This window comes from Chionomys nivalis, chromosome 16 (genome assembly GCF_950005125.1).
Source record: "Chionomys nivalis chromosome 16, mChiNiv1.1, whole genome shotgun sequence".
NCBI classification, from domain to species: domain Eukaryota; kingdom Metazoa; phylum Chordata; class Mammalia; order Rodentia; family Cricetidae; genus Chionomys; species Chionomys nivalis.
The window spans coordinates 24,321,749-24,336,469 of NC_080101.1; the positions used below are offsets into that span (position 1 = coordinate 24,321,749).

At 50.5% G+C, this 14,721-nt stretch overlaps 1 protein-coding gene across 1 annotated transcript in view; it reads left to right on the forward strand.

Moving 5' to 3' along the window:
- The window catches only part of Coro2a (coronin 2A), a 57,359-nt gene that overhangs the window by 39,599 nt on the left and 3,039 nt on the right, over positions 1 to 14,721 (forward strand). The window contains exons 3-11 of the mRNA XM_057791009.1: positions 4,023 to 4,139; positions 6,383 to 6,532; positions 7,548 to 7,727; positions 8,494 to 8,610; positions 10,141 to 10,245; positions 10,848 to 10,944; positions 12,110 to 12,222; positions 12,511 to 12,601; positions 13,487 to 13,761. Of these exons, the coding sequence (XP_057646992.1) occupies positions 4,023 to 4,139; positions 6,383 to 6,532; positions 7,548 to 7,727; positions 8,494 to 8,610; positions 10,141 to 10,245; positions 10,848 to 10,944; positions 12,110 to 12,222; positions 12,511 to 12,601; positions 13,487 to 13,761 (1,245 nt within the window). The remainder of the gene's footprint in view (positions 1 to 4,022; positions 4,140 to 6,382; positions 6,533 to 7,547; positions 7,728 to 8,493; positions 8,611 to 10,140; positions 10,246 to 10,847; positions 10,945 to 12,109; positions 12,223 to 12,510; positions 12,602 to 13,486; positions 13,762 to 14,721) is intronic.

The following is a 14,721-nucleotide window of genomic DNA, read 5'->3' on the forward strand; positions in this document are numbered from 1 at the left end:
GGCCTGAGGAGAATGGAATGATGGTGCTTCTGCTTTGGGGGTCCCAGAAGAGCTCAGCTCCCATGGTCAGCCTAGCCCTGAAGCCACAGGCTCTGAAGGAGGTGAGGGTGTAGTGTCAGCGGGCTCTTGGCAGCTTGCCTAGGGTTAGCCCAAGACCTGTCTGACAATTAGCATTTCCTGAGAAACCTGCAGGGCAGAAATGAGGGCATGGCTCTGGGCCAGAGAACAGAGATAAAGGCCCAGAGCAATCAGGCCTATAGCAAAAGATTCTGTATTGTGTACTGCCATGCCCTTTGACCCAGGAAATGGTACAAGAAAAGGGAAAGAATGTAGGAAGGGGGGGTCAGGACACAATTCAGAGAAGACTAGAACTCCTCAGAGCACAGGAAGTCCACTAGAGATTCACTTCAGTTTGTTGGGCAGAGACCAGGGCTCTTTCTCTAGCTCTGTTCCTCTGAGTCCTAATGACTCTGGGAGTGTCCCTCCTCTAGTCTGTGCTTGATTGTGCTGTGATTCATTAGTGATGCCTGCCACAGGTCAGCATTAGAAAGCCTGGTCCATGTGCCCACCATTCCTACTCTCTGAAAATGCTTTGAACTTGTAGGACAAATTTTTGACTAATACTAGAAAGACCATCTTTTCAGAAATATTATAGTTCCGTTGGTATTGTTTAAGACAAGTTCTCATTTCACAGGCCTAGCTGATCTGGCACTTGCTGCCTAGGGACAGTCGTGCCTCTGCCTCCCAAGTGCTGGGATTACATAAATAAATGCTATTTGTTTTAATTGCCAAAGATATGAAAAAAATGAAAATTTGCTTTAAAAAATAGCAAAGATAGTGTGGTCATGTAACCCCAGCATTTAGAAACCAGAGTTGAGACTAAAAAGTACAAAACCAAGCCGGGCAATGGTGGTGCGTGCCTTTAATCCCAGCACTCAGGAGGCAGAGCAGCTTTTCTATTTTTCTTTCTTTGCTTTGAGACACAGACTGTCACAGGTGTAGCTGCTCTGGCTGAGCATTTACCTCAGCTCCTCCCTCCCTGTTGGGCTGTATCATCTCTGTGAGTTCGAGGCCACCCTGGTCTACAGAATGAGTTCAAGGATAGCCAGAGCTGTTACACAGAGAAACCCTATCTTGAAAAGCCAAAATAGAATGAAATAAAAATACAGAACCATCCTTGTCTACATAACAGGTTGAAAGCCAGTCCTGAGCTACAAAAGATCCTATTCAAAAAAAAAAAAAAAGAAAAGAAATAAAAAGAAATCAGTGATGTAAAAAGAAGTCTGTGTGTGTCTCACCATCTGCAAGTACAGCTATAGTGCGTTTTCTTCTGTTTGCTTTTTTATTTTTCTTTCTTTGCTTTGAGATACAGACTGCCACAGGTGTAGCTACTCTGGCTGAGCATTTACCTCAGCTCCTCCCTCCCTGTTGGGCTGTCTCATCTAACCCTTCGCAGACCTACAAGGAAGAGATGGTTACAGCGCAAGCCTGAGGAAGGGGCTTGCGGAGTGGACATGGGTACATGACTTGGTTGGCTTTTAATTTTAAAACCTTACCCTGAAAGCCAGTTGTAGTGGTGTACACCTAAAATGCCTTGTAATCCTATCTCATGAAAAGTGGAGGTAGGAGAATCAGGAGTTCAAGGCCAGCCTGATCAACACAGCCTACATGTGAGGGGGCGCTGGGGCACTCTGAAGACAGTGTATGGAATGACCTGGAGGCTGGGCAAGGTGCTGGTAGCTAAGACTGGTCCTCTTCCTGGAAGCTGAGTTGCACATGACCTGTCTGTCCTATACAGGAGGCTCCTACTTCTGAAAACAGAGGCAGAGTCATTTGACAGAGAGGGGCAGCCTTTTGTCCCGCTTCTCAAACATAAGTAACAAATGATGTAGCTCATGTTTGTTGAGTGTGTGTATGCACACTTCTTTATTCTTTGGTGGTGGAGAGGACTGAGCCCAGGGTCCTCAGCATGCTAGGAAGGGACTTTGCCTCTGAGTTACAGGCCCTACCCTGCTTTCCACTTTGTAGAATTTGGAGACCCACAAAGTTTCCCAGGCTGGCCTTGAACTTGTCACCTTCCTACTTCAGCTTCATAAATATCCTGTACTTCCAGGCTTGATTTAATGTTTGTTTTGTCTGAACCATTTGAGAGTAAGTTACACATATAATACCAATTTCCTTAGCATATTTCTTAAATAAAGCAAATAAGTTTAACATTGCAATATTTCATATGAAACATTTTTCATATGTGTCAAATAATGTCCTAATGTCTAGAGAGATGGGGGAAGGGGGAGAGAGAGAGGCACTGTGGCATATGCCTGTAATCCCAACACTCTAGAAACTGTGACAAGAGGATTGCCGTGAGTTCAAGGCCAGCCTGGTCTACAGAGAGTTCCAGGTTAGCTTGGGCTATAGAATGAGACTGTTTCAAAAGAAAATAATCAAAATGATAAAATAATAATTAGACCAAAAAAAAAAATCAAAAAGAGCTAAGCATGGTAGAGCAGGCCTGGTCCTGCTCACCTACAGTCTCAGCTCCCAGAAGGAAGAGATAAGGAGGTCCAGAGATCAAGGTCATCCTTCCTGGCTACACTTGGAGCCTGAAACAAAAACAAAGTCTCGCCAGGCGGTGGTGGCGCACGCCTTTAATCCCAGCACTTGGGAGGCAGAGGCAGGCGGATCTCTGTGAGTTCGAGACCAGCCTGGTCTACAGAGCTAGTTCCAGGACAGGCTCCAAAACCACAGAGAAACCCTGTCTCGAAAAACCAAAAAAAACAAAAAAACAAAAACAAAGTCTGGGGCAGGACTGGAGAGACAGCTCGGGGGTTAAGAGCACAGACTGTTCTTCCAGAGGACCTGGGTGAAACCCAGGATCCACAGGCAGCTCACAGTCATCCAAACTCCAGTGCTAAAGGATTCAGTGCCCTTTTCTGGTCTCTGGTCTCCCTGGGTACATGGTGCACAGACAGACATGTAGGCAAAACATCCATACACATAAAATAAATGAAAATTTAAAATAATAATAATAAAGACAGAAAGCAAAGGGGAAGGGAGGGAGGGAGCCACCCCCACCCTTGGCACTGGCCTCTCCAAATGCAGTAGTTGGGATTCTGTGAGCCAGGTACGGGGTGGGACTAAACTGCTCACACAGTGACCTATGTCTGAGCATCATCCAAGTGGGATCCCTAGGTAATGCATGTACGCGGAAGAGACCATTTCACTGTCCTGCCAGGCTTTCAATTTCTGGGCGCCAAAGATCCTTCTGCCTCAGCCTCCTCATTTGCTGGGAAACTAGGTACATGCCTCCAGCGCCTAACTAATAACTGGCTCTATGTTTATGTGAGTCCAGACTGACCTCGACTCGTCTTGATTTGTCTGCCCAGCCTCCCCCGTGCTGGAGTCACGGGGGTGTGCCACCTCACCTGTTGATAAGTAGCTTTTCGTGCCTGTTTCTCTCGCTTAGGATATTGCTTTAAGGTGCCTTTACAGCATCCCTTTTTCTGGCTGAATAATATCCCACCACATAACTGTGCCGCACACTGTGCATTCCGCATGTCACTCGGTGGGCGCCTGGGCTGCCTCCAGTTTCTGGTTGTCATAGCGCTGCTGTGGATGCTGAGGATGAGTGAGTCTCGAGTGTTTCCATGTTTTCGTTCCTCTCGGGGATACATCTAGGAACAGAACAGCTGGATCACGTGGTATCTCTTAGCATTTAACTCCTGGGGAACTGCCAGGCCGTTTTCAGAAAGGGTTCTGTATACCACATTAGTTCCTGGAGCTGAGCACCTGCTGGGCACTGGGCCAGACCGCTGTGAAACACTCATATCCTCCCATGTACCAAAGAGGACAGGAAGGTTCAGAGAAGTGAAGTGATCCCCTAGGGTCACACAGGGTGTGTGGGAAGGTGTGCTGCCTTGGAGCTGCCCCTTACATGACCTGCTTCCTCGGTGATGACCAACTGGCTGAGGAACCAACGTCATCCCGCCGGCTTCCTCTCCCATGCCTGTGACACTCTTTTGCAGACAGGAAAGTTGGACCCTCACTACCCCAAGGTCTGCGGTCACAGAGGGAACGTCTTAGACATCAAGTGGAATCCTTTCAATGACTTTGAGATCGCCTCCTGTTCTGAAGATGCCACGGTGAGTGAGTGCCAAGGCAGTGCTTCTGGGAGAATGCCATGAGGAAGTGAGTGACAGGAAAGTTCCCAAGCCATCAGTGTCCAGGGCCCGGCTTTATCTCACTGATGGCTTCACAGGGAGGAAGTGAGAGGTGGAGGAGGCGTCATGGGTGTGTGGGGCTTGGGCCCATGATGCCTCTCGACGGGTCTCAGTTTTCCCTCCCATAAAATGGGTGTACTACTTCTGCCCATCGCAGGAAGACCCCGTGAGACTCATTCTCTGTGACATGCTGAGAGGGGACCAGGAAATAGAAGCTCATTTCATGACACAGTGGATGAGTGACGGAAAGGGAGGGGCTTATATGAACATGACCCCAAGACACCCCAAGAGACCAAGCCCACCAACTTTCTGTGTTACTGAGGGTGATCTCAAACTCCTAGATTCAAGCGATCCTCCTGCCCCCCCGCCTCCTGGAAAGTTGGGAGCATAGCCATCTTTGCTCCACCCATGCAGGAGTGCATGCCTCATCCCCACAATGCTCGCATTTGTTATCCCTCAGACACCTGCTTCAAAAATACAGTGATGGGGACTTCAAAGGCCCAGTCGTGAACAGATAATTAAATTATGGGCAGTCCTGAGACCCAGCTCATCAGGTAAAGGGCCCATGTGGAAGGAGAGAACTGACTCCTACAAGTTGTCCCCAGACCTCCATATAGACACAGGGGCAAGTATGTGCACTCAATAAACAAACTGTAATCAGATACAGATAAAAGCCACGGTCAGCATTTCTTGTGATCCCACTGTATTCTGACCACATCACACTGACCCCTTCGCTCGGTCTTCCCAGTGCCCCATTTCTCCCATGGAAAAGCCGAGGATTAGAAAGGAGCAGCAACTTGTCCCAAGTTACACAGCCCGGGCAGCGGAGCTGGCTTCAAACTGAGGCCAATTCTCTCGAGAGACATGGCCACATATAGCAGAAGTGAGGGACTACTAGAAATGTCAGTGATACAGGATGCTAAAATAGTCCCTGATTAAACTCAGCACTGCCTGGCGGCTTAGACAAAAAGGGAAAGAGAAATCATTATGGAAGGAAGCAGAGTAGGAGGCAGGAGAGAAAGGCAGAAAACTGAGGGCTGGGTGTGGTGGTGCATACCTGCAGCCCTAGCTCTTCAGACGCTGATGCAGGAAGATCTCAAGTTCAAGCTCTCCCCCCCGCCAGGGTTGTAAAGCAAGACTAGCTCAAGCAGAAAGTTCCATGTAGAAGATTGCTAAGAGACCTAAGAATAAAGGACGGTCGGGCCTGCCTCATGACGCCTGTCCTGAAAGATATTTGGGGGGAGCCAAATATTGTAGTGTTTTGTTGCTGTTGTTTAATTTGGAGGGTGTTTGTTAGAATTTCACAACGTAACCCAGACTGACGTCAAACTTAGGATCGTCCCACTCTAGACCCCCAGTGGGTCTATGATACAAGTGTGTACCACCACACCCTGCCAGATCTTCCTAGAAGGCTCTGGCCTGCTGCTGTCCCTTCTGGATTCCAGGAGATGCAGGGGGGCAGACAGGATGATGGAGCCTAAGGTGGTAACAGACCTAGTCCATGTCAATGCATCCTTGCGAATTGTTCCCTGCTCGTCCTCCCCAGATGGGGTAGTTGCCACCTCCTTCAGGATACACCTCCTCCTCTGTAACCTGTCTCCCTCCAGCCCCACCCCAGGTTCAGCTCTGTGTGTCCTGCAGATGGAGCAGGTTAGACTTCATGGCCTGTTATCAAAACCAAAACCAGGAAATAAATGTCCCTGAGATGCAAGCAAAACCTCCTGGGAAACCTGCCTGTCTTGGGGATATGATTTGAACACTGACTTTGAGCCTGAGACCCCAGCAGAATGGAAGGAATATACATGCAACATTTCCCGGGTGCTATGGCCCCATGCGGCTCTCCCTGGGGCTCTTCCCATGATAGAGACCTTCCTTTTACCGTGGCAGTCTCTTCTATCCTCAGTCCACCCTACCTGCTCACCTCGGGTCGTGGGAATGGTTAAAGTCCCTGGGGCAGGTTTAAGAATGAAGCCTCCCCCTGATCAAGGTCACCCCTGCTTGATGGAGGACCCTGAGGAGACTCCAGTTTTCTCTCCATCGGGTGGTGGTGGCAAGAGAGAGCGACAGCGAGGTCCTTCTGCTAGGCACTACCTGCGCCACGGCTGAGGACAGCAACATCCCCAAGATGTCCCCAGCTCACACTCCTGTCCTTGTCTCCTCTCCAGATTAAGATCTGGAACATCCCCAAGCAACTGTTGGCAAGGAACCTCACTACCTACAGGAAGGAGCTGGTGGGTCATGCACGCAGGGTGGGGCTGGTGGAGTGGCACCCCACGGCTGCCAACATCCTCTTCAGTGCTGGCTATGACTACAAGGTGAGTCTGGGGCTCCTGGGCAGAGAAAACCACAGTCTGGCGCTTGTCTCAACTTCCCTGACAGCCCTGTAGACTAGAAAGACTCAGGCAAGGTGCTGGCAGCCTATTGCGTCCACAAGCCTGGGGAAGCACCCCTCCACACCTCCCTGTCACTATTGTCTCTGCCTTCACAGCCTTGTCCTCCCCTCACTTACTGTTAGATTGAGACCCCTCCTTCATTTGCTGTGGCCTCATGTTAACTAATTACATCCAAGACCTTGTTGCCAAATAAATCCCATTTGAGGTTCTAGGTAGACAGGATTAGGACATAATTCAATCCACTGTAGCTTGCCTCAGGTTGCTGGGCTGAGCCCACCGGACACTTTCCCATCCCTTCCTAGTGCCTCGAGGCCATGGGCCCTGGAGACTAGGGACCTGATGCAATTCATCTCTGACTTGTATGAGAATGTCCCATGGTTCTCCTTGGGTCTTAGTTTTTTGAACACCAGACTGCAGACAGAGTGGGTTGGTGGGACCATTGCTATGGTTTTTCAACTCTTTCTCTGCTGACTGTATTGGGGTTCGCAGCGATACCTCAGGAACCTCTCAGATCCAAAACAGACAGAAGCTGTTGGAAGTTCTGGTCAGAAATGCTTGTTTATCTGTTGATGTGAACGGTGTGTGCGGCTATGTCTCTCTGGGGATGCTACTCACAGCTTCTGCTCTGGCTATGGGTTCCTCTGGCATCCCCGGTTATGCACCGGAAAGTGGGATGTGACCCCCACGCGCCAGGTCCTCCCAGCATAATGTTTTCTGGCTCAGAGGTGGGTGGTGGTTTCCTTCTATTACAAGACAGCCTGACTCCCAGCATCCCCGGCTGTGCATACAGCCGCAGCCACACCCCTCGCTCTCAGTGGCCTGGCTGCCAGCTGCCTCTTCCCTCCTGGGAATACCGTGTTTCTCGCCGATGCCTGCTGCTGTGTGACTGTGGGGGCTGGGTGGCCACTGTGCTCAGTGCCAGCACTCTGCCAAGCAGGTGATGGTGTGGAACCTGGACACAAAGGAGTCTGTAGTTGCAAGCCCCGTGAAGACAATCGCCTGTCACCAAGATGTGATCCTCTCCATGTCCTTCAACACCAACGGCAGCCTACTGGCCACCACCTGTAAAGACCGCAAGATTCGTGTTGTCGACCCCCGACTAGGGACTGTCCTCCAGGTTGGTGCTGGCCAAGATTCAGGGGTACTTTAAGGATGGGGTGACAGTGTTGTCAGCAGCTGGGTTCAGCCTCTGGAGGCAGCATCCTTAGGTAGCCTCAGCATCGTGGGGGTGGAGGGGATGCTGAGATTTGCCACGTTCACTCTACGGATAAGAAAACTAAGGCCAGAGAAAGGAAATGACTATGTATACAGGTGGGTTGTGAACCGTTCTGACCTCAGAGCTAGCCATAGTGCCTCATCTCTGTTCCTGGAAGGGGACAGCAGCCACCGTAGGCCAGCACCTTCTGCTTTGTGAGCCTCTGTTTGCTCAGAAGCTACAATGGACCATCCATCCTTCCTCACTGGAGCTAAAAAGGACAATGTCCACTGTCCCTCTGCCTCACTCAGGGCTCACTGTGCTCCTGGAATCGAGGATGGAGTGGGGCAGGGTTTGGTGGCATGTGTTGTAATCCTGAGACAGAAGGAGTGAGGGTTCAAAGCCAGCCTGGGCTACATCTTGAGGCCCTGTCTCAAGAAAAAAGAGTGTGGAGGGCCAAGGTTTGCCTGACTCTACTCAGAGGCAGCTCTCAATAGAATTGGGAAGTTTCACTTGAAGGAAAGGACCCAGGACGCCTTCCTAGAAGAGGTGTACCAAGTGACTCCACAGGTGCCAAAAGGGACAACCAGGGTTGCATCAGGCGCCAAGCAGGGAGCCAGGAACCCCACCTATAGCTGTGAGTCCCCTCCCCACAGCTCTTCAACAGTGACCACACTTATCCCTCCAGGAAGCCAGCTACAAGGGGCACCGGGCCAACAAAGTGCTGTTCCTGGGGAACCTCAAGAAGCTGCTATCCACGGGTACATCCAGATGGAACAACCGGCAGATGGCCCTGTGGGACCAGGTGAGTCTCCCATCCTCACCACCACCCTGCAGCCCCGCACAGCCTCCCTTCACTCATCTGGGTACTTTCCCATTCAGCCTGGCACTCACAGTCAGCGGACAGTGGGGCTGGGGGCTGGGAATGAATACCAGGGATGGGATAGTAGTCCATCAGACCAGCTAGCCTTGGGCCTCTCATCATTCGGGAGAGAGGTGGAAGTCCCAAGAGAGGGTCTGGGGAGGGAGTAGAGTAAGGCAGGAACAGCTGGAGAGCTGCTGAGTGTAATTGTGACCCACTGTGGGTGGAAGATGAGCAGTGCTGTTCTGTTAGGTGTTTTGAAGACTTGAGGACAAGATGCAGGGCCTCCCACCTGCTAGACAAAGCAAGGTCTCCTTCATTTGTTAAAATAAGCTGGAAACCAAACTTAGCTTGGAGATCAAGGTCATCTTTTGCTGTATATTAAGTCCAAGTATGGTGTGGGAAAGCTTGTTTCCTGGAGAGGCTTAGGTATAGGGACAGTGTGCTAAAAGCCAGCCTCAAAACCATCCCCAAGTTTTCTATTTTAAAAGAGACTTATAGATGTGGCTCGGTGGTAGAGTATTTTCCTAGTATCATGAAGCCCTGGGTGGGGGAAAAAGCCAGGTATAGTAAGTAATTTTTATAATCCCAGGCAGAATTGCTCTGAGTTCAGGGCTAGCACGGCTAGCGTGGGCTACAGAGTGAAGCCCGTCTCAAAAAATTTTTAAAAAGACTTGTTGCCGGGCGGTGGTGGCGCACGCCTTTAATCCCAGCACTCGGGAGGCAGAGACAGGCAGATCTCTGTGAGTTCGAGACCAGCCTGGTCTACAAGAGCTAGTTCCAGGACAGGCTCCAAAACCACAGTGAAACCCTGTCTCAAAAAAAAAAAAAAAAAAAACTTGTTAAAGCCAGGTGCCATTAATCTCAGCACTTGGGAGACAGAGGCAGGCAGATCTCTGTGAGTTTGAGGCCAACTTGAGAGCAAATTCCAGGACAGCCAGGGCTACACAAAGAAACCCTGTCTATAAAACAAAACAAGAAGACTTTTGTTAAAGCAAAATGCTGGCAAAGATAGAAAGATGGATTGGGGCTGAGAGCACTCATTGCTCTTGCAGAGGACCAGGATTTGGTTCCTAGCCCTGGAGCTCACAACTGTAACTCCAGTTTCAGAGAGTCTGACATCTTCCCCTTGCCTCTTGGGCACTGCACATGGTACCCAGACATACATACAGGCAAAACACCCATATACATAAAATAAAATAAATCTTTTTGTAAAAGGCTGACAAATTGGGGTGGGGCAGTACTGCCTTTGAAATATCATTTCCACCAGAGCATAATTCACAGACTGAATCTTGAGAACCAGGACCTCTTTACAAAACATGTGTATAATACAGAAAAGCAAACTTTCTGTCTCAGATACTAACACGCACTCTTATGGACACATTCAGAGCCAAGGGCAGCAGATCAAATCTCAGCTCCCCTGGAGACTGCAGGAATGATGCTCATGTCTTGACGGTCTCCCTTCCCTTGCAGGACAACCTTTCTGTGCCCCTCACAGAGGAGGACCTGGATGGCTCCTCGGGTGTGCTGTTTCCCTTCTATGACTCGGACACCAGCATGCTGTACATTGTGGGAAAGGTCAGCCTGGCACAGCGGGAGGCAGAAACAGCCTGAGCTTAGCTGTGTATGCTCAAAAAACGACCTAGGGTCCTTGGAGACAGGGTGGAGACAGGCACTAGTGACTAGCCTCTCCCCTGAGCGAATACCTGCTCCTCCCTTTCTAGCTCCTTAGCCCGGGCTTTGGTGTGACCCCCTCCATCCTAGCTTGTTCCTCCCCAATTCCTGGTCCAGGTGGTAGTTCTCAACAGGGGAATCTTTGGATTTGAAGCAGAATAGATGTTCATGGGTGGGGGTGTCCAGTATCTAGAGCCTCTGGTTCCCTGCTCAATATGCCAGTAATGATACCTCCAAGTGACTCTGTCAATGAGAAATGTCCCCAATGGTCTCTGACATCCTGACTTCCTCAGTGGTTGTCATGTGGGAATGTTCCCAGGGCTTCTGCACTAGAGGAACATGGGTGGGCTGGGGTTGTTGATTGTTAGCCATAGGCTCCCTGGTGTCCCTGTATGGGATGGGTTCATCAGCTTGTCCACTCTGAAAGTCAGGGTCTGACTACTCGCTCATGGGGGCCAGTGAAACACTGATGGCCCAGCTCTGACCCTCCCGGTTCCCCTCCCCAGGGAGATGGGAACATACGATACTATGAGGTGAGCGTTGAGAAGCCTTACCTGAGCTACCTGACTGAGTTCCGCTCCTACAACCCACAGAAGGGGATCGGTGAGTGGAACTCCCAAGCCATGTATGGCCAGGGCGCCAGGGCTTGGTCTTGGTATGGGAAGACATCAGACAGCAAGGGGATAGCCAAGGGGTACTAACCTGTGGGCTGTATCCATCTGTTTCTTGATACCGGTATCAGCACCCCAGACTGGATGAGTTGGGACGAGCAAGGCGCGGTGGGGCTCTTGGCTCTGGAAGTCCAAGGGGCTGCATCTGGTGGTGCTTCCTGTGTCAACAGATTACTAAGATAGGCATTTGGCAGATGGAGGCAAGGGGATCAGGAGTTCAAGGTCATCCTCATCTATATAACAAGTTTGAGGTCGTGGCAGGTTTATATGGGACCTTGTGTCAAGTAAACAAAAGGAAGAAAAGAAAAGAAAAACGAAGAACTGGAGTGGCCATATTAGGAGTGTTTAGGAAGCCAGGTACAGAGACACAGGTCTATAATCCTAGCCTTGAGTATTAAGAGCTTATGGCCAGCCTGGGCTGTATAACAGCAAGACCCTGCCTCAAATGAGGCTTGGTGTTGTGGCATACACCTGTAATCTGAGCACTCAAGAGATGAAAGCAGGAGGGTCAGGAGTTCAAGACCATTCTCTGCTACATAGCAAGTTTTATTCCATGAGATCCTGTCTCAAAAAATAAATAAACTAAAATACAAAATAAACATTTAGGTTCTAGGTCTATGAGGATGGAAGGGGGGACCTTTAGGCAGGTTAAACCATCTTCAGGATCCAGATAAAAGAATTCAACCTTGGGGCTGGAGAGATGGCTCAGTGGTTAAGAGCACTGGTTGCTCTTCCAGATTCAATTCCCAGCACCCACGTGGCAGCTCCCAACTATCTCTAACTCCAGTTCCATGGGCTCTGGCACCCTCACACAGACATGCATGCAGGCAAAACACCAATGCACATAAAATTAAAATAAATATTCAAAAAAAATTTAAACTTTGAAGGTAGAGGCAGTACCTGGTTATGGAATCCTTCGGTTGTTTCCCTGCTCAAGGCAACCCGCATAGGTGACCTTCAGGAGCTTGGCTGAGGGGAAATGACAGGGGAGGGCAGTCTCTGATCACAGGTGCACAGTCTGCCTTTTTCCTTAGCTGCTGGATCTCACCTCTAGCCCAGCCAGGATTTCTCATCTCTTCTTGGCCATCTGGCCACAGGTATCATGCCAAAGAGAGGTCTCGATGTGTCTTCCTGTGAGATCTTCCGCTTCTACAAGCTGATCACAACCAAAAGCCTCATTGAGCCCGTGTCCATGATTGTACCCCGGAGGGTAAGTGTGGTGGGTACCAGACCCCAGATGTCAGAATTCCAGATCCCAGGCCCATGCTGGGGGATCATGGCTGAGGGTGGCTCCTGCAAGGCAAGGCTCTTCTCATGGTCAGTACCACAGCCCTGTATCCTGAAACACTGGATATTGTCCTGCTTCTGCTCCTAAGCTTCTGTACCCATGGAGCCAGCGCCCTTGTTTTCTGGCTGCTGGGCTCCTCATTCAGCAGGGGTGAGGAGAGCCAGACTCCAAGGCTCAGCCCTACGCTCACTGTCCCCACTTCTCCCGCAGTCAGAATCCTACCAAGAGGACATCTACCCGCCCACGGCAGCACCTCAGCCCTCCCTGACAGCCCACGAGTGGCTCAGCGGAATAAACAGAGGTGAGGGAGGCGGGGAGCAGGCCACTACCTAGGAAAATGGGAGTCCCAGAGATCCCAAGTAGCTGAGGGGAGAGGCCCTTGTCAACCAGCTCCCGGTAATTGTTTAAAGAAAATGCCAGGGAAACAGAGGCTTCACCTGCCTTGTTCCTAAACGCCTCCTGGTCGGAAATGTCTGTCACTCCACAGAAAAACTGCCACTGTGACTATCTGGGTGGCTTATTCACATTCCTCCCCACCCTCACTATTTCCTCCATGGTTATTTTATGGCCCAAGATTCTCTAGGCAACAGATCGCTGTCTGACCTTCCTCTGCTCCTACGCAGGCTCCCTCCATGCCTCAACAGCCCCCCCCGCCCCCCGCCGGTCACTTCATGTATTCCCAGAGCATGGGCAGCCTCATGCTCCAGTGCCACTTACCAGTTATGTGTAACCCTCAAACAGCCCCTGCTCACACAACACACACCCATCTGCTCTCTGTGTCTGCAAGATTTTCCTGAAGATGTGAGAAAAATGACTGTGCTTCATAGGTGGCAGAGGACCCTATGACTGGGTCTCTCCTTACAAAGCAAAGCCAAGGCAGCTCATGCCCTAAGATTGTGAGTTCATAGCCACCCAGAACTACAGAGTAAGACCCTGGCTAAGGGGAGCAGGGAGCAGGCAAGGACAAGCTTCATTTGAGCTCAGGGACCCGGATGCCACTCCAGTGTACGTCTATGCTGTGCCCCTGTGCTGGCTTCCCTTCCCCACACATGGGCGACACATGTTGCTTCCTGATTGCCATGGCACGGGTACATGCCTGTCTACAAGCCTGCCGTGTCCATGCCCCCGCATGCCCATCTACTCATGGCCACTCAGCCCTCTTCACAGCCTTTTAAATCCCTTCCAGAGCCCATCATGATGTCCCTTCGACCTGGCTCCGAGCCGTTGGAGCCCCAGCCACTGCCTCCAGAGAAGAAACCTTTCTCCAATTCTATGGTCCAAGTTTCACCTGGGCTCTTGGAACCCATGGCACAGCTGGCCACCAATGATGACCGGAAACCCCGCTCTCTGCTGGGAGAGAAGACACCAAAGTGGGCCACAGAGTGGCGGCTGGAGGAGAAGTCCCGGCTCAGCAATGGCACTGATATTTTTGAATGCCCCCCACCAAAGACAGAAAATGAGGTGGGAGGAGAGAGAGGCCTGCAGGATGGGGGGGCGTGGTGGGCTGGGAGGGAAATGAGGGCAGAAGGGCAGCCTGCTGGACCTGACCTCTTGGCCTGGACCTTAACTCTCTTGGCAAAATGTAGTCACCTCATGGGCTCTGATTAGCAGCCATATACCAAGGTGATGGATGTGCACACAGTGGTGGGGACAGTCTATGAAATGCAGAAGATAGGACTTGGTGCCATTATGGCCCTGGCACCAGCACTGTGGAATTTTGAGGCCTGTTTTTAAGAGCCAGTACATGTTAAGCATCTGCTGTATACCTGCTGGTACACTAGTTATTTCCCTGCTGCTGTGGGCAAAATGCCAATGGAAACAGCTTCAGCCTCAGTTTCCACACCGAGAGAGGAGGTACTAACACCGCCACCCTAAGAGATGTCACAGACATTTTGGGGGAACAACAGAGACCCTCGAGAGGTGCCCCACATCTAATGGCTGTTTGGTGCAGAGGTAGCAATTACGGTAAGGGGTTAGTTTATCATGGTGAGGAAGGCATGGTGAGGAAGGCAGGAGCTCAGGGAAGCCGGTCACATGGCATCCACAGTCAGAAGCAGAGAGAGAGATGAACGCTCACTTCCTCATTCCTATTCACTTCGGGACCCCAGCCCATGGGATAATGTCACCCACAGTTAGGGTGTGTCTTCTCTCATTTAGCCCATTCTACAAACTCCATAGGTCATTCTAGATCCTGCCAAGTTTTTATTTTTTTTTAAATATTTATTTATTTATTTATTATGTATACAATATTCTGTATGTATGTATGCCTGCAGGCCAGAAGAGGGCACCAGACCTCATTACAGATGGTTGTGAGCCACCATGTGGTTGCTGGGAATTGAACTCAGGGCCTTTGGAAGAGCCCGCAATGCTCTTAACCTCTGAGCCATCTCTCTAGCTCCCCTGCCAAGTTTTTAATATTAA